Here is a 23458-nt window from a genome sequence, read left to right as displayed (position 1 = left end):
CTTCAGCACCTCCTCCTTCTGTGCTTCACCCTCTATGAATCCCTCCTTTCCTCATGCTCCTCCCATCTCCCTGCCCCTGTGCACCTCATAAATCCTCATCTGCAGCACATGTGCTCTGCACTGCTGAGACTCACTCACACTTGCAGGAAAATGAGAATGAAAATGAGAGAAATTGAGAATGAGATTGGAGACGCTCGGCGATGTAATAAAGAAGCTCATTCCTTCTCATATACCTTCTCCCTCCTCCTGGCTCTGTTGCTCGCTCACTCGCTCGCTCCCTCCCTGAGCTGCTACGCGGACTCCCGTCATCAAAACACACAGTGAGGCATGCTGCCTCGCTCACTCCAGCTTGTGGACACTCACACGCGCACACATTCACGCAAGAGTCTCCCACTGGAGCCAGCATTCAAGATGCAGCAGCAGGAAAGCATGTCTTCTGACTCCCTGTCAGGTAAATGAAAAACAAGATGTGCATCTCTGTCATCTTTCTCCTTTCTAGCATCTCTGTCCATCTTTTTGTCACCGTGAAATGCCACATTCTTATTTTCTCTCGTTTCTTTTGCTTCCCTCACACATTCCCCTCTCTCTCTCTCTCCTCCCCCATCTGCTTGTGGTCCTGTTTGTGTGTGTTTTTCCTCTTATGCATGTCCATGAGTACAGTACATGTGTTGTGCTATAAGAGGCGATAAGCATGATGATTGTTATTGTGGAGAAAACAGGAGGTGTACCTTTTTTCCCATACGGAGGTGCTGTAGAGAGTGCGTTAAGGTGGAGTAGCTTTGGATACTACAACTGCTTCACATCCAAAGCACAGCTGTGAAAGTACATATGGACTGGGGAATATTGCTTTCTTCTGACCTAGATACAATGACAAGGCTTGTGCTACTTCAGCTGGCATCTCCTTGTTTTTTCCACTTGCAGTTTTCTCGCCAGTTGTTCTAATCAGCAAAGTGTTGTTTTGAGTGGCCTCTTATAGAGACAGGCTAATTTTGTGTTGATTGAAATGGAATTTTTTTTTTAAGTGTGAGATCAAAGTAAGCAGTTTGGTTTGTTTAACAGTGGCAGAGTGTGATTACATGTGCTGTGTTTGGCCCATGGCGGTTATAGTCGTCCTTGGTGATGGAGGACAGTCCTGCTGGGTATAGAACTGGGAACTACACAGATCACACTCGCCTTTCATTAGTTGTAATTTCATTTGATAAGCACCAGAAAGAAAAATGTTGAGCTTCCACATCCTCAATAAGTGAATGGGGGTAAAGCATGCATTTACAAATCAGGAGAGTTATGATGAGAACTTGTTTTTTCTCCTCGTTGCACAGCATCAGACTCATTAAGACAACTCCATGGAAGCTTTTCTGACATCTAGAAGAAGAAAAAAACTGCACAGCAGCAGATAATGAGAGTTGGTATGGTGTGGGGGCAAAAATGTGCTTTTGACACAATCTCAACTGTGATCGACTCTGACGATTAGCAGCTAAAAATGTTGTTGTTTTGAATTTTGGGCACCTCATTCAAAGACACCTCATTATATGCTCTATTTTTAAAAAAATAAGCAAACAGCTACCTCATTTGCCGCTCAAGGCAGGAAAATAACCTGCATGTGTTGCCAGTTCTTCATAATATTAATTCTTGCCTGGCTTTGGATTGTGAGGGGAAACTATTGCATTGACACACGCATATCAGTATGTTCTATTTTTATTTTGTGTGTCGTTTTCTTAGCCAGAGCAACTTGAAACCATTAAGTTTTATTCCCCTAGACTTTTATAGGTCCTCACGCCCAGTCGGTTTAACTTGAATTGTTGAGCATTTTTGTCTTTATTTTGTTAATTTGGGGCAGGGTTTCCTGTCTTCCTCCAAGCTGACCAGTGCTATTTACATACAGTAAATTATGTTTTCCAGAGCTTTTTGCTGGTCACACCACAGGAGAGAAATTCTGGTATGTGCTACCACCAAAATAAAATGACATCTATTTTGGTTTTGATCCCCCTCCCTGCACCACACAAAAGATGTATGATGTGTTTTCATGGTGACAGGTCACCAACACTGACTAATGAAGACTGAGACTTGGGGGATACAGGATGCAAAATTCCTCAATTCCTGTTTTATACTCTTGATACATACAAATGAGCCGAAAAGTACTGATGGAAAAAACAGACATCAGCACAGTCGCTCCAGGTAAGATGCAGTTAAGATTGAAGGGCTGATTATCTCGAGTGTGTTCTAAAAACAGAAACCTTGCACCCAACTTCCACAAAGCTTGTTTACATGACTAAACAAAAAAAACTGGATAAGATAAGAAGAAGGAAGACAAAACCCGATGATGTGGTTGCCACGGTGTTGTTCATGAGTTACTGGCACTTCAGACATCGCTCCTGCTCTGACACCTCACCTGTCACCCATCACCAGGCTCATCCGAGCTCCCAGGTGAAATTATCAGCACATCCTTCAGCTGAAGTTGATTCATGTCATCTCTGCTGCTGCAATCTAAACCTGAGGGGAAAACCAACAGCAGCAGCAGCAGCAGCAGCACATTTCTAAAAGGTGATTGTGGTACAGATGCACCATTTGCTTCATGTACATGTCAGACAGATGGCTGTTATTTGTAGAGCAGCCTCAGCATGAACAAGAAAAGACGTAATTTACCTTGGAGTGTGTTGTATTTGCCCACAGCAGAGACATAGCAGGTGGCAAGCAGGATTACATAATGTGTGTGTGTGAGAGCAAGCGAAAAATGTGAAGGTTCACAGCCAGAAAAGTGCAAATCACAGATAAAAACAACTTGTTTAATTGTAACCTAGAATTAAACAACATGCGCTCTGAGCCTGGCTTTAGTTATGCATTTCTGCTGCGACTTCTGTTCCTTCCTCATGACAATACATTTTTTCTTGATTTCCTCGACACAGTTTCCATGTGATAGTCTGAATGTGGAAAAACTCTAAATCAAAAGAGTCAAACTGGAAAACAAAAGCATTCCTTGCAATATGCTGAGTTTTCCAACAAGACAGCCTCAGACTTTGTATATCACCAAATGAAACATGTTGTACTCCTTGGCAAAAACATTTGTTTGTCTATCCCCACCAAAAAAATGTGTATCAAATACTAAAATGATATGTTCTATAAACCTTTTGTTGTTATTCTAAAACACATCAAAACACATAAAATTCTCAGTGATGATGGTAGTTGAAACCAGAATGAGCATGGGTTGCATAGCTGCAACTTCTGCTCCTCTCCCAAGGCACCGTTATCAATAACTGAATCAGCAAAAATTCAACAGAATATGCAAGATTGCATGTAAAAACTGCACAGCTATGATCTCACTTTTCAAGATCAGAAAGAGCACCTTCCAAAAGAGAAAATAAATATAGTCCTGTATCCTTTAATACTCTGCAACAGGGAGCCCAAAATACAATATAGCCTACTGTATTTCTCTTTTCATCATCATTATTATCTAAAAAACACCCACTGTGTGCAGAGAAGGGGTGCAACAATTCAGCCAAACAGCATGTCTCAGAACAGACTGGGTAAAGGTAAAGGTGTTAAAGGGGGGTTGAATAGGCTCATAATCATTCAAAAAATATGAAAATACACCAGGAGGTGTGGCTTTAAGACTGTCCGTATCCTTTTGAAATAACTCAAACTTGCAGAGAGGAGCAGTAATGGGTGTATAGGTGAAGCACAATGGGCCAAATGAAACAAAAAGATCTATGATGGCAAGGCTGCAGGTGTACTCCTGGGATGACAGGATACAGCTAGAACATTTCCTTGTTGTGATTTTGCACCGCGAGGATGTGCTCTAAATAAACCCATGACCTTAACATCAGGAGTCACACATTGCACTAATCAGACAGACACATTGTCATCTCTCGCTCTCTCTTTGAACACTGACATTAAGGAGCTGTCAACCTACGTGTGCTAATGTGTGAGTGTGTGTGTGTGTGTGTGTGTGTGTCTGTGTGTGTGTGTGTGTGTGTGTGTGTGTGTGTGTGTGTGTGTGTGTGTGTGTGTGTGTATGTGTTGGATTTTGACATTTTTTATTTTATTCATTTTCTTTGCACAAACATATAATTTAAACAATTATTATGATTGGGCTGTGCGAAAGAGAGGTATGAAACCCAAGAGGGCTTGTACGACAACCATGACAATAATCAAAGACCACATTTGTTGCAAACAAAGGCAAAAAATAAGAAACAATTAAATGATAACGAGAATGAGGAGGAAAAAGAAGCAATCAACTGAGTGATTATACAGTGAATATGAGAAGGAAAAGAAAAATACATACATTAATGAATAATGTAAAACAATAAAGATACATGCAGAAATGAAAAAACAGAGTAGGCTAAGACAATAAATAAACAACATAACTATAGATGACATTGACTTTGGACTGGGAAGCTGGGAATGAATCCCACTCATGGCTAATACGTTAAGAGAAAAGAAAGTTTTTATTATTGTGGCCACCCGAGAGAGCTGAAGACGGTGTGGCCTTGGGCTCGGCCAACTCACATTTGTTACACAGAAATAACACAGTAATTACACAGGAATATCCTAAAACTAATTTGCATTAGAGGGAACAAACTTAACGGCCTTTGCCCTATAGCTCTATAGCTTCTTCATAGCTGCAGAGGTCAGTGCCTTGGGGCATTACCCCTGTGGCACTAAACACATCCCCTGCAAACTTTCCTCCAGCTGTAATCTGCAGTTTGTACGCGACTCCTTACATGGCCTCAGTAAATGTTACACACCTCACACTGTTAGTAAAGCAAGAAATAAATAGAAATTGTGCAACAGTGAGGCACAGAGACCAAAAGCTCAACACAGCATGAACTGAGCTTATATAGGAGCTACACGGGTTCCAGCAATTGAGCCTGATTGCCTGAGGAGAGAACGTCCACACGACACCTGAGCCAGAATTTCAACAAGGGAGAAAAGGGATTATCATTATATACACAGTGGAGCACTTTTTGGAGATTTGGGAGAAAATGGGTTACCCATTTAAAACTCCTTTCCTTCAGGGACCAACAGTTTTTTTCTTTTTTTTTCTTTTTCCACTACAGAAAATCAGATAGTTTGTGTGTGCTAACATTGGCTATGTAGCAAAAGATTTACTATGTCATTCCTTTTGCTAAATTTCAGTAAAAAAAACAAACTCCAACACTTTTTCCTCTAGTCGTTATGGCACATATACATTTTCAGGATACAGTGCTCAAAAAGGCTTAAGGGTCATCCTCTGAAACTCATTCAGCCGCTAATGCACACCGATCTTATTCTTTTTATGCATGACTGTGCTCACGAAGACATTGCTAAGTAATGTCACAGCCCTCTAAAGGTCAGCATGCAGTTTTAATTACTACTTTAAACCCCCTTTTAAAAAGCAGTCTCAGGTGCACTACAATGATCAGTGTCCTCATTCATTCAAATTTGGCATGTAGTTACGCACGGCTTAAGAGTACTGTTCTGTTCTGTGTATTTTTGGTTCATTAATTTAATCAGAGCAGGAGTATTAAATATAATTTAATTCAACCGGCAGCACTAACAGGAACGTATCACCATCGCTGCTCAGTGAACTGAGATGAAGGCTAAATTTCAACTCGACCTTCCTCTTCGTTCATCCCTCAAAAATTAGACAGCGGCAACAGAGTCTTGACCTCAGTGATCCGTGATGTGGCAGGAGAACGTCTCCGCTCTGACAGAAGGCCAGACAAGAGATGTTCAACCAACAGCTTCAGAGAGAGTTCAAAGTCTGGGTCAGTTTATGTGAAGCAAAAACATCTTCCATTACTGCCTACACACAACTCCCACTCAGCAGCTAAGAACAGAGATGACTCTAAATCTACTACCAAGTCCAGGCTTGAAAGTAAGTGAAGGTGATTGGATTTCACTGCCACAAGGCAACACAATGGAAATGAAAGGTTTCTTTTATTGACCAGCTTGAATTCATTGTTTTGTGTTAGTATTCTGATTACATCCTTCTCTGCCGGCTTTGTTAAAATTTAAACCCTGTTCTTTTTTTTTGTGGTTTTTTTGGGGGGTGGATTCTTTTCCACCAAGTGCATTTTAACAGGCATTTCCATCAGAGACTCAAACACAGGGACACATTGTGTTGCATGCAGACAGTCTTTCTTTCACATTTAGTTCTCACAGTCCAGCTGTTCAGTTGACAAACTAACTGTTGTTTTTGTCAGCACTAAAACTGAAAATGGAAAGCCTGCCCCAGTGTGTGTGTGTGTGTGTGTGTGTGTGGGTGTGTATGTGTGTGTGTTTGTCATGAGTGGATCAGCTAACGTGTGTGTCAGACTGATTCAAAGCAGGCACGGCAGCAGAAACAGTGGGTGAAACCACCGCACCAGTTTTGTTTCAGGTAGCACACCAAAAACATCAGAATCAGGCCAAATCCCATGTGATATTTTGCGATGATTTTCCACCTTTTCCAACACTCATGTAAATACAAACAGAGATATTGAGCATCAAAATTCCTTGTCAAGAGGTAAAGACTGATAATACTTTATTCCACAACACTGTTGAACTTAACTCTGAATAACAAAATCTCTCTTTACCACGCAGCCCGTTAGAAATTCTTTGGCATTTTGACCTTAGTTTTTACATTTTTAGACTTTTTTGTTGCAAAGATCATCCAATCTGTTGAGGTCTGGCCTCTTGATGTGATCAGGTCAAAGAAAGTGAGACTTTTTTTTGCCAAACTTTGGAATTAATGTCTCACTATATCATTTCATATTCAGTCTTAATAACTTGTATTGATTCTTTTCAACTACATTTTAGTGGAGAGTCTCTACATCTCCACAGTACAGGGATGAATCTTTATGCTGTTTAAATTCAAACATACATCATAACTCTTCTGTTTCTGTCACTGAACCATATTTACATGCCACATGCATATGGAAATCCCTCGTGTTTCTGCAGCTTGTGGTGTCCTATATACTGTAATGACGGGAGAGTGAGAGGCTGAACACATTCATTCAGTATGTAGAACACTGATCTGTGACTTATTTCATCATTTGACTGAGGGGTGCAACTGTGGATGAAATTTTAATGAATGACCAGAAGCTAGAAAAGATGCTTGAGCTTCATATTAAAAGCCAGGGGTGTCAACTGCAGCAGCAGCAGCTACAGGGACTTGTTCCTTCAATTTCCAGTTTGCCTCATTGTGCCACTGACTGCTTGACACAACTCCTCTGGCCTCATGCCATTAGTATCTTCCTGCTCCAACATTTAATGTTGCTGTCTGTTTGTGCCTAGCGTTTGACAGATATGGCTCAGGAGGACCCTTCTGTCTACATGAGTGTGTAAATGAGAGGTTGTTAGTGCCAGTGCAACATCCTCTGGAGCGATAAGTGCTGGTAGATTGAAGTCTTATTTGTGCACTTGCAACCTCTCTGTTTTACCTGTCTCGGCCCTCAAGTTGTGATTGGTGGCAAGCGCGTGGCATTTATTTGCTTGCATGGCATTTCCAGAAAGCGCCGAGAAGAAGTTCAATCAGCGTCTCTGCATGTGGGCTTACCTTGTGGCCTTTGCAGCTTTGCTTTGTATGAGCAGAAAACAAGATGAAGCTTCTCATCACTGGTGCAGTAAATCCATGCAGCGACTCTAAATCTCTCGAAGCTTGCATCAGAGCATGCTGCGGTGTAGCCCGCAGCATATGGACAGGCAGGATTTATAACTTACCCTGTAAATGCATGCATCTCTTCCTAAGCACTTCTTCAGCTGGTTATGATGAGCGCACACCTTGTCTTGTTGCCATTTACGATTCAGTTTCTATATCTGGGATTTAAATTTTAATCACTTGGGCTACATGAAACAGAGGCAATCAATTAAACTCTGGATATTAAAACCAAAAAGGCAGTTTTATGCTGCATTCAGAGTCATTTCTCCTCATCTGGAAACACAGCATTTGTGAAAATTGACAGACTAAAGCAAGAGCAAGTGAGATTTAGGGGTATAGATTTCAGGAAAGCTATGTGAATATAGCTGCAAGAAATTTTAATGTAGAGCAGGTTGTGGACTGTAACATCTTCATCATAAGTTTGGCAACAGGTCAATGTGCAGTCATGTCTGCCACATCCACCCAAGCTATACTGTAATACATTTTTGCTGTGCTATACAAAAAACACAGAGGTAACTAATGAAATAAATCATGGCTTCTTTCCTCTTTTGGTGTCAGAAGCAGTTCCAGTTAGCCAGCATGTGGGATAACAGGACCCTGGAACTGACACAGCAAACCGTAATGCAGCCAAAATTAATGTAATGTAGTTACACCTGTGTTTGGGAAGTCCTCCATGATATGCTCAATATAGATACAGGAGCTAAGGAGAGGAGCCAGTCCTGATGCATTTGTCTTCATTTGCAAAGTGAATTGATATCTTTTGAAAATGAAATATCTCAATTGAATCAGAAGAATTTATTGGTGAGGAGTGTTAGTGAAATTGAAACTTCAATATTTAGAAGCTTGGAGTATCCAAACCTCTAAATCAGAGTCCTTTAAAGTCTACTTTGGGTAAGCTGGGAGGCAGGAATCTATATTCTGTGGGAGTAGTAGGTGCAGAAACTGTTATGTGGTGGCAAGTCAATATTAACCTCCATATTTTCACAGAGCTTGTGTGATACCCATGAACAAAAACCCAAAATATCAAGACCAAAAGCTGTTAAATTTAAGACCTCACTAACATAGATTTGCTTTAGATTATGCTCCAACCGCAGTCAACTCTGTAAATCGGGGAGGCAGCCTACACACCGCCTCACAGCCTCAGTGTTTGTGCTTTACTCTTCGATTACCTCCGCTCAACCATTATTTTTGCCTTGTCACTCACTGTATTGTTACTGGAACAGGAAAGCGGGTATTTCAGACAAAATGTTTGGAACCATATCCTCCGAACCCTAAGTATTGATCCAATACCATTAGAGCCTTTTTATATTTGCTCTATCAATACCTGACGGAAAGAGTCTGTAGCAACCGGTGAAAGGTGAGGTGTATTGTCGTATTGCAGAGCACAGCTATTGATGCAAGAGGGGGGTGAGAGAAATGCTAATACCGTGCAGTTATTGATCTGAGTCAGCCACTAATGTTTAAAACACAGGAGGCAGCAGCACTGTATAAGAACATGCAAATACAATGTGGCCATGCTTGTCGTCTGAGTTAGATTAGAGCATCTAGCCGCCATCTGATTGGAGCTCTCCTTATCTCTTACACACAGAGTAAAGCATACTCATCCATGACAACATGCTGTCATGAATACACAGGGCTTCATTGCATGCAAATGTCCGCCTAATGAAAACATGATCTATTGTCTTGTTTCCCTGCTGTTCATTTGAGCTTCAATAAAATGTGCTTGATTACATAACTGTCCTCCAATCAACGGTAGAACAATACTAACACAGCAGACTAATGTGTGTGTGTCTCTCTCTGTGTGTGTGTGTGTGTGTGTGTGTGTGTGTGTCCTTATCATAGGATTTTGTGGCTTCAACGTGTAAACATTTACCAAACCAAACACCCACATCCTAAATATAAGATGCTGTAATATTATTTGCACCATGAATTTGAGATTAACCGTAAACAAAGCCACAAATATGAGATTATTTGCTTCCCTGTGGTGTGTTTCATTCATACACCCTCTGCTCTGGCTTTGTTAGACTCTTCTTACATGATAAACACTGACGTACAGAGGTACTCTGACAAATCCACATGGTCTTTTTGGAATATAGGTAGCCTACATATTACCCCATCAGTCCTCTTCAGTCAAAAATCCTTTGCAGTGTTAGTGTAGCAAGATACTTTTCCATCTGCACATAGCCACTGTATGGCTTGCGTTGCTTCAGTTCACATATGGAGAAAGAAGGGCTCACACTTTGTTTTAATGCCACTATCAGTGGCCTGGTTGTTGGACCTTGAACATGGCAAATGTTTAATAAAAGTGACTATGTACCTGAAGAAATCTTCATTTTTATAATGTTGTAACTGAGGGCAACTTGCCAATGTCCATGTTTGACATAGGCCTATGTAGGCTATGCATGTACAATTGCAGCCATAGCCTATCTATCTATCTATCTATCTATCTATCTATCTATCTATCTATCTATCTATCTATTAGGGATGTGAATCTTTGGGTGGCTCACGATTCGATTCGATTCCGATTTTGAGGGTCACGATTCGATTCAAAATCGATTTTCGATTCAACCGATTCGATTCAAAAATCGATTCGATCCAACCGATTCTTGATTTTATTTTTGCGATTTTTAGTTTGCTTTATTAACACCAGACCATGTGAAAAAGATGAATGATGATGATATCTACAGACTATTATATCAGAAGCCATATTTCCTCCCAAAAAATGCACATCACATGTTTCATATTTACTCAGCAGCAATATATTTGAACCATTTTAAAGTAAACTGCTACATGAAGCTGATTTTATAGGCTACTCTCTTTTCAAAAGCCTGGACTGAAGGGATGTGAATATTTGGGTGTCTCTATTCGATTCAAAATCAGTTCTCATGCACATGCACATAGACATGTATCACCTGTAACAAAGGCGCTGCTAAAAAAAAAAAAAAAAAAAAAGACGGCACTCCGCTCTCACGCCAGCTGACCTGCAGCCTGTCTGACTCTGCAGCGCCACAGAGGAGCTGTCAGAGGAGCTGCTGCTGCTGCTGGTCCTCTCTCTTCAGCCTGCTGTTTGGCTGCACTTTGTATGAGTTTAAAAAAGTGAAGATCTAACGTCACCTGAGCACCGATCAGGTGATCCAGAGCGCAGTGGATGTGGCTGCTCAGCTGGAGCGCGTGTGTGTTTAACGGCAAAAAAAAAAAAAAACAGCGATCGTCCTCTCTCCCAAATAGAGGGTCGGGTTGCTGATGGGCACAAGCCTAGTCACAGACATTCAATAGAGCATTTAAATCAGATCAGTTAACGTTTGTAGGCGGTTAACGAGCGTCTTTTAGCGCCATGGCGTGCTGCAGCGCTGTGTACGGCGCTGTGAGGGCGCGTATTGAGACGGAGGAAAATTAATAAAAAATCGATTTTTGAAGATTATGAATCGATTCAGAATCTTAGAGAATAAGAATCTCGATTCTTACATGAATCGATTTTTTCCCCCACCCCTACTATCTATCTATCTATCTATCTATCTATCTATCTATCTATCTATCTATCTATCTATCTATCTATCTATCTATCTATCTATCTATAAACACCTGACCATAAATATTTATTTTGTTAGAAATATTTTTTTTTTATAGCTTATTACTCATTGTCTTATTTAACATTTCAGTTTGTGGGTAATAGATTTACCATAAAGAAATTGCCTTACTTCTTTCAGCCTACCTGTTTAGATAGGGGCGGGGCTAGAGGGGAAGAGGGGAAGAGGGAAGAAACCGAACCAGTTGAGCACGAGCAGAGAACAGTGTCAACGGTAACTACGGTAACTGCGGTAACTCCGGTAACTACGGTAAACGCATCGCAACCGGAGAAACCAGGATTCAACATGTTATCCTCCAGTGTTTCTGCCTTGTTTCTTGGTGAGAGAGTCTACAAACTACACACACACACTGCAAATAACGTTGCATGTATTATTAATTTTCTGTTAATTGTGCTGTTCCTTATCGGATAGATAGATAGTAGGAAAACAAGCTGACTACTTAACCAGCCATCTTGCTAGCTTGGAAGTTAGCTAACTTACCTTAGTTATCAAGCTAATTCTCGAAATTTGCCAATTTGGCGTAACTGTTTTTACTCATTGGTTGGTTATTACAGTATTTTACTCAAATGTTATTGTTAAGGCTACAATTTTCGATGTTTACTCGCTTTTACGCTCACTTCAGGCTGTTTCTGTTGTTTGTTTTTGTCACAATTAGCCACAGCTGTGCCTAATCAAGTTAACTTAAACCTAGCTTAAATGCTTGGATAATATGCGTGCACTGAGCCCAAAACAGCCGACTGAAGAAAAGACAGAAAGAAAAGAAAAGCCATATAATTTGTTTCTTTTCAATATCAAACAAGTCAAACAAAATTAAAATCATCATCATTATGTCAGGTAGCCAAACGGTTGGTTTCACTTGAGCTTCATTATCATGGGTTTAAACTTTATTTATTTAAAAAAAAAAAAAGGATTGATATTTATTTCAGACTGCCTGGAAAATATGGTGCTTTTGGGAAATGCATTTTGTGCCTCTGACAGCAGTGCCTGCCTGCAAAAATATTGATTGACAGTGGAATATGTACCCATCATATGCCTGATCAATAAATCAACAAGGCTGTGCAAAAAAATCCATTTAATTTCTGTCACATCAGCGCGTTGTCCTTGGGTTTGTCTGTCAATCAGTCAGTGAGAAATATGCACCAGAAGTGTGGTACATGGTTAAATTTACTCTCTATGCTATTATGTACTGTACATCTTCATTAAGAGATTTGCAGAACTCGGAGCATATCTGCCTCACAGATCTCACTCTGTGCTTTATTTAAGGAAATGAAACTAGACCTACCAAGTCAGTATCAGTTTAAAGAGTTCTTTCATTTCAGTCTTCTTGCTTTTCTGACTGTCTTGTCTATCTCAAGTCTCATTATTCTGAAGTGTGTATAACAGATTCTGAATTACATAATTTAATCAACACCAGGATTAAAAGCTGGTTGCTAAAGAAGCTCTACTAAATGGAAAAGTCTGTGCTTAACCTGCCCCTGTCCACAGCATGACTGTAAGCTGATCAGTCAGGTGCTGTATGCAGTAGCTGCACCTGTGTGTGTGCGTGTGCATGTGCATTAACTCAACTGTGCACTTGTGACTCTGTCTCTAATGACATAGTGATGAGGAGGCTACCTGCAATATGACTCTGTCATAAAGAGAAAATGATCAAAGAGACGTGGACTCAACTGACAGGGTTGTGACAGCCCGAAACGTTGTGTGTTACATGCATTTTGCACACTCATGTCCAGTGTACTGTAGCTCTAATGCCACACGATTTAAAACAAGAGCATTGAAAAATACATGACAAAAATTGCCAGTGCATAATTGTATGAATGCACTTATTATTCATTTTGAAACTCTGCATGACTGAAGCCTCTGGAAGTACCCTGATAGTTTTATATTCTGTCTGCAAAGTTTACATTTCCAAGAATAGGAATGAAAGCCTCATGTTTCAAAGCATGTAATTTCAAGAATGGATAATATGCACATTTCTATGACAATAACACTTTGCTGCACCATATATGATTGCTCCTCTGCATGGACTACCTCTTAGCAGCGAGTGCAGCAATGCGCCTGCACCACAGCACTCTCTTCAGCCACGTACGCCACTCATTAGCCCCTAGAAGAACCACACTTAAACAAGGCAGCACGCAGGCAGGGATAACAGATGATCTAAAACTCCGCAGAAATGTTGTAGCAGGTGTTCAAGTGTTTGACTTTAGCCTTAAAAAATGTGTTTTTTTTCACTGCAAGAGGCAATCAGGGAGACTATCTGAGATGCTAATAAGGGTTTGTTTCACAAAAAAACGAGATTTGTGCTCTGGTGAGGACTGATGTAGTTATAGTCTCTGCAACCGCAACCGATGTGTGAGAATTGATGGATTGCATTTCCCGTGTGAAAAAGCGTGTGTATAGCTTTTTCTGAGATTTATGTCACCTCATCATCGGAGATACAGGATACAGCAGAATCCAATATATTCCTGTCTCACTTGTTTTATATGTATCCTTTCTTCACCTGACATCCACAGAATGATTTTAAGTGGAAAGAGAAGTGAAGAGCGTGTGGTATTCATCACCCTCCAGTGCTTTTTCTAATTAACAAAAGGATTTTTGCATTCACTGAGCAAAACAATTGAAAATCAGCTCTTTCTTTCTATAAATGATGGACCCGTTAAACAAAAGTCGTAATTGGTTGCTCTTCTTCTGCAAACGTAATTTATCCTTTTTTTTGATTATCACTATTAAAGCTGCTCTTTCATAAATATATAATTGCTTTGTTATTGTGTGTGTCTTCTTGTTCTCCTCTCTAGATGCTCCATCAAGATACTGGATGACACGTGGTCACTCGTATGAAGAGCGAACTGTGTGGAACCCAAAGCACTGTGTGATCGCTGACTGTCAGATGCTGCTTCTCAATGAGGACGAGTTGGTGAGAGCAGACAGTACAATCTCTTGTCTGTCACGTCCCTCTGTGTCCCCATTGTCTTTCTCATCTGCCCATGTTTTGTTTTTACGTTGAAGTGTGTGCGTGTGTCCTTGTCAGTTTCATTTACTTTTGATGTGCCTCTTCTTTTTAGTTCTTTTTTTCCTGCCAACATTTCTTGTCACATGCAGTCTATTTTGTACAAGCTTAATTTCATGTAAATCTGCTTATTATCGTTCTGCCTTACATGTCATGTTTTTACCCATGTACATGTTGTGTTGGTTGGTTCGTTTGTCAGCAGCATTTTAAGATAGGTACTCAGCTGATTTGGACTAAACATGGTGGAGGGAGAGGGCATGAGCCAGTGAAGACCCCAATTAAATATTGATGCAAGTGGAGGGGCAGATCCAGGAATCTTTTTTATCATTTCCCTAAAAACACAGAGCATTTTTGACACTTTTTTTTCAACTTCTCTGAAAGTAATATCTGGATATTAATGAAAAAAAAGAAAAAGAAAATCAGACTTATTTATTGCATTAAAATGTAGGAGTTTGTTGCTGATCCTCACAGACATGTGCCATGTGTTTAGCATTAGTAATATATATGTGCTCTATTGAGTGCCTTTCTAGTGATAACATGTGACAGATAATGCTCAGGTTGCAGATTTACCCCGGATTAATATAGAATAAAGGTAAAACAATCTTAGTATATCATTTGGATATCTCCTCTCTGTCGCCTGTGCCCTAACCCATTTTTATTTTCCCACACATGCTGAGTTAAGGCTTTTTATTAATCTACTCCTTAATAACAATAAGAATAGTAATAGTAATGATAATAATTATGGAGAAATAGAGATTCACAGTGGGAGAAAAAGCACAAGCTGCTGACTGAATCGTGTGTAGCGTGATAATTCATTCCCCATTTAAATTCAGGTTAACTCTGGCTCTCTGCCACTGTTGTTTTGATTAGTGTCACACTGGATTATGCTAGTTTCAGTGAGATTAGAGGTCCTGTTATTAGGAACAAATCAGACGTCAGCAGGATAATCTAAATTACCTTGTTCTGTCAGCAATATTCTTTCCTCACTTAACAGCTTTGTGAGCTCATACTTAAAGCCTGCACATACTATCCTCCTACAAAAGGTGCCTTCACATATTTTTCTTTGTGAAGTATCTTCTCAAGACTGTCACTCATTTCTAGGGTCGGAGAGTACCGTTTGATAATATAATATTTTCTGAAACAGATACACTTACTGTGCACTTAATTATGAACGGCAGTATACCTGTTTATTTGCACTATTATGTAAATAGTTATTTGTATGCAAGCAGTGCAATTGTCAGGAGTTGATGTGAATCAGATATAGTGACTAACTGTGGTGTGATTCTTGGTGCCAGACGGGCTGGTTTGAATTTCTGAAACGGCTGATCCCAGAAGTTCCTCTTACTTCTGTTTGTACCGCACATGATGTTCAGTTTGAGCTGATGACGCTAACGAAGAACCATCAGCAGCAAATTCAGTGATAGCTGTATTGGACTTCCTTGAGTCCTCCTCTATGAATTTGAAGGTCTTAGCATAGCAACAATAACAGAATGAGCAGCCGAGTATCACCACATGGTGTATGAATGACACAGCTATCTGTTTTCATACCAGCATGACTTCTGAAACTGAGGAGAAAAGTGTGCCTTTAGTATTTCTTTTTCAGCACTTACTGATGCCATGTTGAAAAAGAACAATAATTGCAGTGAAGATGAAGAATCATTTCAATCGACCCATTTGTGGCCTTCCCACACTGTTGTACTTTTTGTTTCACAGCAACAAAGAACAACAGCTTTTAAATGCATCCATCTAGAGACCCAGACTGGGAAAGGTCGTCAGTAACACTGCTGGATTTCTGTTATGTCAGCAAACTGTAGGTCAAAACAATGATTCAGTCTTGTAATGGCTCACTCCAGATGAAGGAGGGATGACAGCGGAACAAGCAATCACACGGTCGAGGTCAAACATTTACATGCACTTCTGAGGGACCTTTACAGTATGTCATGTCAGTATTGGGTTTTCAGTTATTTCAGTAAGTCTTTATTAAGTGACGGAAAGATAAGACCCTGTACTTGGTCACAAAGTGATTTCATTCAAAGTTGACATAAAAAATACGGCATAGGTCCTCATATACATCAGGCTTATTTACTAGTGACATTCCTCCATGTTTGTGTGACAATAATCAGATGAAATAGAAAGAGAAAAAACCATCCTCTTCCCATCTGTTCTTGTTTTCATGCAGTGTTTTCGCTAAGCAAACAATACATAATGCAACATGTCTAAGAAGGCACTTGTCTTTTTTAAACACATTTAAATTATTTAGATGTAGCCACAAAGTTAAAACAAGAATGGTTGCTAGTCCTTGGCCTTAAAAGATGCATATTTAAATCTTCATACAGTATATTAATATATGCTAATGCTTATTATTTGCTCTTTATTTGCTTTAATGTGCAGTGTGTCTTTCCCCATCCTATATGACTTTTAAAAAAACCCACTGGAGTGAACAAAAATGTAAGGTTCAAAAGTGAGAGGAAGGAAAAATCAATGTGCACAGCAAGACTTTAAAAGTCCAAATACAAGTTTTGATTTATTGTTGGCTGTGAACATTTTTGCTGCAGGGGTTTGGTAAACAGTCACTCTTTTTTTATTTCTTTTTTTTTCAGGCTTCTTTTTCATCTTACTCTGTTTTTATGTCTTCATTTTTTGTTGGATTCTTTTCCTCTCTCTCTCCTCAGTGTTTGTCAACAGTCGTACCTGTCTCTGCCTCTCCTCCATGGTTTTCTTGGGCTTTCTTCTATATGATAGAAAACATAGAATTGAGGTGCAGTATCGCTGAGAACAGCCCATGCAGATGTCATTTACAGAAGGATATTTACGTAATAAATCACTGCAGCCTTATTTGCCAAGAGCAATTAGACCCTCATCCATTAGTTCAGCCAATTTGACACTCCCCTAATCGTAAGACAGATTATTTTTCCACAAACACAAAGTCTAAAAAGAAGAATACAGGAAGTGAAGTAAAACTAAAACAGAGGGGATAACAATCCCAATATTGAGCAAGTATGTCACAACTTGAGGGCAGCAATATGAAGGTAATAAAAGTGAGGGAGAGGTGTGATTCCTGAGGGCTCTGTAGAGTTTAGACTTTTCTCATTTTCACCTCCAGCTTGTTGTGAAGCCTTCATTTGTGTCTTGGGCACATGAGGCTCACTGTGTGTAAAACTGACGATGAAGTTCAGCTCTTTTCTCCCATCTACTTTTCTAAAGGTGCATTAAGCTGACTGCCACTAGAGGGGGCTTTATAATATGTTACAGTATTATTCAAGTGGCATGATATACTTGTTTTCTTTTTCCTAAGTTAACCCTCTCTCATGAAGTTCGAGGAGTTTCTCATCTGTACAGTTTTTGTGTATTATTTAAACCTGACCTTCATCCAGAGACTGTTTCCTGCTGTAAACCTGCTGTGTCTCACTTCATTTCTGGCTTCATTTCCCAGCAGTCGCACCTCACGGCCACCCACTGACTGTGCATCATAACTAATGTTCCCTGTTCACTAGGTGTATCCAGTAATTCACTGGAAGTTTCCTGCTTGGATACATCCATCCAGTGATAGGATGCTTCACCGAGCCACACCGGCACTAACCTGTTGCTCCGGCTGACTTAAATGGCTGCAGAGGGGATAAAGTGAAATCATACCTTCATTGCTTATTATGAAAAGATCTTTGTGACATGTTTTAGGTATTTGAATGTAGACAATGCCCCTTTAAAATAATTATCACATTGTGAGTGAGTAGTGCAAATTAATAATTGGAAGAGTGTGTGAATGAAGCCACAAATGCCTGCTGTTGTTTGGCCCGTACAGTACAGCAGTGTTGCAGTGTGGCTTTAGTTACAGCTCATCTTGCTTAGTCACTGTGTCTCAGACGACCAGACACTGTCTGCAAAGTGAGTGAGAGCTGCCCTTAAAACCAGGTCCCATGAGGCAAGTAAAGAGGTGACTCGCAGAGGGGACCAGAGAGAGAGATAAACAGACGGACACGGAAACAGAGGGACAGAGAAAACAAGACGACAGACAGGGTGCTGCATTGAGTTGAGAGGTGTGAGGATGTTCGATAAGCCATTATCACTCTGCTTGGAGGACATCAGGCCCTGTCCCCTTTTTTCTTTGACTCGCCACTTTCTCACAACAGCCGCTCTTCTTTTGTCGGTTTAATCTTTTGGAGCCAAGCATTTGGTATGCAAGCTATAGGAAGATAGAGGCTGACACAGACTGATGTCCTGCTCATGCCCGTTGTGTTTTACCCAATGACTCCTCATTTATCAGGCCCAATACTGCTATTGTGTGCTATTGCCCCAACACAGCATCAAACATGGTGACCAGAATAGCCACAACAAAACAGATAAGGAACCTCTTTGACCATTGCATGTGTATTTCTCCAGTTTCTCACAGCCACTATTTTTCTTTCTGCTAATGTTCATTCTTCTTCTGTGCGCCTACTTGGTCTCTGTGCCTTTTTATTCAATGTATTCAGGTTTTTTATCTGTCTTGAATTTTTTTCCCTCTGTGTCCTCCTTTCTCTCTCCGTCTCAGTAGATCTGTTCCTTGTTTTTTTTGTTTTTTTGCAGGAGAGGCGCTCTGCGTCATGCAAGGTCCATCTTCTGCGACGCACCATCAGCGTTCCAGTGGAAACACAGTTTCCAGAATTCCACAGCCAGCTGTCCACCGAGAGCGGTGAGTAGCCCGAGGACACACCTCTGCAGTGATCAGGATGCATCAGCATTTCCATGCACACACTGGAAATACTTTAATTGCTTTCTTGACACAGTTTAATTAAATCAGAATGATCAATAACCCTGAATTATAACATTTAACACTTGTTAAACACAATTATAGACATGTAAAGATTTAATGGAGACTGAGGAGAAGTTGGTGCTTTTTAATAGATCTGATTATTGCATTTTTCCTCCTGTCTGTCTATGCGTTAGACTCCAGAGTATTGGTGTAATACAGTATATAGTTTATGGTCAAATGGGCAGTGTAACTCAAGAGAAGCACTTCTCCTTCTCTCTGCCTCTGTGTGACATAACCAGGCAGTGACACATGCCAGTGAGCCTTGCATTGCCACGGTGAGCCGTTTTAAAATTGCTGATGGTCGTTTCTTCCACTTCATATCCACTAGATGGAGAGCTTGCTGCTTCATAGTGCTCCAGTGCATTTACAACATAATGCTGCATCCTAACCACCAGGAGAGACAGTGATCAAGGTTTTGTCTCTTTGCAATGCAGGTGGCATATTGCACCGTCTGTATTGCTGTTACAAAGCTTGTAATATAATACAGTGTCTTTTTGCAAATGCCAGCATACTTACTTATGTCCACGGACAGGGTGGTGCAGCTCAGTAGAAGCGATTTGAGTCTGTTTATGTGAGAAAACCCAGATTCAGTCACGGTGAGACACTAGGTGGCACTGAGGTTTGACATTCAAGCTTTTGTATCCTACAGTTACCGTTGCTGGGTTGTCAGCTGGCATGCAACCTAATATGAGCCCACTTTAAATCAGGATGTGCAGTGGTTATTCAGTTAAAGTGCTTTTTCATGATGTCATTACATTAGTTTGTCAACACCTTGTAGTACAGTACATTAAGTTTTTATTAAGTGAGGTTATTTAATGAGCTGTTGTTGCCTCTATGCCTGTGACTGTGGATCCCAGAGCAGAGAGATTGTGTCATTTCTGGCTGAGAAGAGTTGTGTGAGCATTTTAATCAAGGTGGATGTTTCTCTGTCACCACCCACCACCCAACCAATGCCTTCTGCAGACTCTGTGTCTGTTTAAATAGTGATGTTCACATCTGTCTAAACAAGCAAGTCTTTGGCTGGATTGATGTGCAGTGACATCTGCAGACCTCTTGACTATTAGAGGAAGCAATTTACTTGCAGTGGCAAACTGAAAATATAACCGTCTCAATCTGGTTGACATCAAGACACTTGTTTATTTCTCAGGGAAGTATTTATATTTTTAATTTAAGGAGTTTCTCATTCGAATGCTCAAATGTTCATTTGTGTTCTGCTCAAATGCTTAAAATGCATCTAGTTTTTGTTCTTTCTCGCACCTTTATTTCTCTCATTCTCTGCGTCCCCCATCGTGAGGCCATGTTCTTGTTGACACTATGGTCAGGGCTACTGCTACACAATAAAATAAGCAGAGATGTCCTTCTGTCTCCGCAGAGTCTCTCTACTATTCTCTGCATAGCAAATAATCATCCCTAGAATTCAGAGACTGTCCTTTGTTCTTTCTTTGGTGCAGTTCAGTGGTATACTGGATCTCCCTCTCTAACACACACACACAAAGAAAATAACAGATAAATAAATACAACCCATTTTCTAATCAGTATTCAATGATACAATTGATGACATGATGATGAGAAAACAGTGTAAGACGCATTATTTCACTGGATTTGTATGATTGCTGTATTGGTTTTGTTTATCTGAGGAGAGTTAGAGGCTAAAAGAATAAACACGGTCTGCCAGCTAGTTCGCTAATTACAGAGAACTCTTGTAGCTCTGCCAATGACGTTCTGAAACTTTTCCAAGATTATTATGTAAGGTCATTTCTGATTCACATATTTAGGTTTCTGTATAGTCAAGATGCACTGTTTTGCAGGTAAGCTAGAATACATTGCAATATATAAATGTACTAGTGGCTATTACTGTATCTCGGTCATTTAAACATAGTTCATATATTTTATAGAGTTGTGCTATTCACACTTTTATCATCTATCTTCTGCAGTGTCTGAGCACATAATGACATGCAAGTGTAAAAAAGGAGTAAAATATGATATGGATTGATATGAAAAGAATAGCAAAGGATTTACATTTACAATTTTATATGATTTGGATGATTTCAGACTTAAAATCCCTGTTATATTAAAAGGGGACTGGTAATGCCCAGTGGTAGTGTCAAGGTAAACTGAAATAGGTAGAAAGTATTTGTAAATGAATCAATATTCTGAAATATCAGACATGCGTGCATTCGTTCCAGGGTGAGGTGATGCTAACATGCAAAACACACTGGCTGTGTTCAGTGGCAAAAAAGTGCCACTTTCAATATTACACAATACACACACAGAGGAGCTGTTAGTAATTTTACCCCTGAAATCCACAATGCTTGTTCTAGTCGCCCCTTCACCGTCTAACCTTTAAAGTTTCATTTGCATCTGTGTGTGTGTGTGTGTGTGTGTGTGTGTGTGTGTGTGTGTGTGTGTGTGTGTGTGTGTGTGTGTGTGTGTGTGTGTGTGTGTGTGTGTGTGTGTGTGTGTGTGTGTGTGTGTGTGTGCGCGCACACCTGTATGGTGTTCATATCATGCTCCACATCACAGCACTACAAACACTCACAGGGTCTGTGTTTTACTAAATTATTCATCGTCCTGGGCCCCACCTGCTCTTGTCCTTGCGTGACACAGGCTCTAAATAAGCAGCGTGATGAATAAAAACTACATTGAGATGAATAGGAATCCACAGCAAATCAGAGAGCGCTCTCATCTCGTCTCATCCTCCGACTGAATAGTGAGCGGCTGCCTCCTCTATTCTTTTGAACTCTTCCAGGTTTGGGCACAAACATGCCAGAGACGGAGAGCGCTGTTACGCTCCCACTAGAACAACTAAGCTTAATTTTACTGAGGTGAAAGTTTTTTTCTCGTCTGCATACAGCTTTGTAAAAGTTCTCGACTCTTGGTTCTCTAAAGATGCTGGGGCATATGCTGCCCTATTTTCCCTTTTTTTTTAAACTTCTTTTCGTAAATATTTTCACAAGCTGTAACATTTTAGATAGGATTAAATAGATCTGGAAAACTGACCAAAGGCTGCTGAATGATTTTTACATGCCTTGTGGCCTAAATACGGCCTCACATGTATTTTAAGTATCTTAAAATTCCCTCTGATGTTTAATTTAACAAAGCCCTCCTTGCCTCTCTCCTTAGTTTACAATTACAATTAGATACCATTAGCCCAAATGGTGTTTGTTGCGCCTGTCACTTTTATCTAGTTTGCCAGCAAATCGTTAAATAATGGATTGTTTTGTCTTGACAATTTCTTGTCTTCCAGTTTGAATAAAGATGAGCTCAGATTCAGAACATCTCAAATATGAGGAGCTGTAACTTGCTAAGAATGTGAGATAGATGAGAAAATAGTTTCGAGGTGAAGTTTGGCTGTTGGTATGTGATATTATCTGTAGCTGAAATGGCAGGGGAACCCACTTTAATGCAGCTCAGGTGGCACAAGAAGTGACAGACATGATGCTGAATCACTATACGCTCATACTCAAATAATTATGGCTGCCAAACTTCAACACAAACTTCTCACCATGACAAGCAATTAAAAATACATACAGCACATTTTGACATGCTGCTGTGCTGTATATTAATTAAGGCTAAAACAAATCGTTTTTTAATTACTTGATCACAATATTTTTGCAACATACTTGATGAATCTTTTTAGTCGCTTTTCAAACCTCAAACTTTTTCTGGTTCCAGCTTCTCAATGTAAGTCTTTTCTTTCTTTCCAGTGTCCTTGCTGGTTGAATATCTTTGGCATGGGTTATACAAAACAAGCAATTTTCAGCCCTGAATGCCGAAGTGTGCGTATGCTGTTTTTCTGTGTTTTGAATTGCAGAAACCACGGCCAGCCGGCACAGCTTGGTCCGGTTATACCGAGCCCGCCCATTGTTAACATTCAGGTTGCAGCACCATGGAAGTTCCTCAATTCTTCTTCTGGCATGTTAATGTTTTCCAAACTGATGTTACCAAGTCATCGTCATGATGAGAAAAAAATATGCTGAGAGTGAAATTGATCAAAGTGGAAACATTCTGCATTGCCACAACCCCCTCCACCCATCTGTCTCCCTCTCTCTCCACCAACACCACAACGTGGAAACTGCTCCTCTCTCTCTCTCTCTCTCTCTCTCTCTCTCTCTCTCTCTCTCTCTCTCTCTCTCTCTCTCTCTCTCTCCTCCCTCCCATTTTGTGCTCCGTTATACTCTCTCACTCTCTCTCTCTCCCCACTCTCCAGAGAGGGGTTCAGTCAGACAGATGTAACACAACAGTGGAAGCCTGAGCTGAGCTGGCAGGCTGCAGGGGCCAGACCAGAGCCAGCAGCTCTGACTGGAGAGAACAGTGAGGAGGACACGGCAGCGTTCGTCGCCAGCGAGGATAAAACAGTAGTTTCCAGTAGCAGTTTCAGTAGTTGCAGTTCAGTTGCCGCGCTAGTGACTTTGCCCCGGGATATGGGTGTGTTGATCTGGGCGCTCATCACCCTGTGA

At 40.4% G+C, this 23458-nt stretch overlaps 1 protein-coding gene across 1 annotated transcript; it reads left to right on the top strand.

The window, feature by feature from the left end:
• Nucleotides 1-264: 264 nt before the first annotated feature.
• On the top strand, nucleotides 265-23458 carry LOC310995079 (uncharacterized protein; the record flags this gene model as incomplete). The annotated part of the gene is made up of 5 exons (XM_083984008.1): nucleotides 265-451; nucleotides 13998-14116; nucleotides 18773-18878; nucleotides 22813-22843; nucleotides 23209-23458. The coding sequence occupies exons 1-5, from the start codon at nucleotides 328-330 to the stop codon at nucleotides 23456-23458; spliced, it is 630 nt and encodes a 209-aa protein (XP_083840134.1). The 5' UTR covers nucleotides 265-327.

This window comes from Trachurus trachurus (genome assembly GCF_905171665.1).
Source record: "Trachurus trachurus genome assembly, chromosome: 12".
NCBI lineage: Eukaryota > Metazoa > Chordata > Actinopteri > Carangiformes > Carangidae > Trachurus > Trachurus trachurus.
This window is presented reverse-complemented; position numbering and strand designations above follow the sequence as displayed.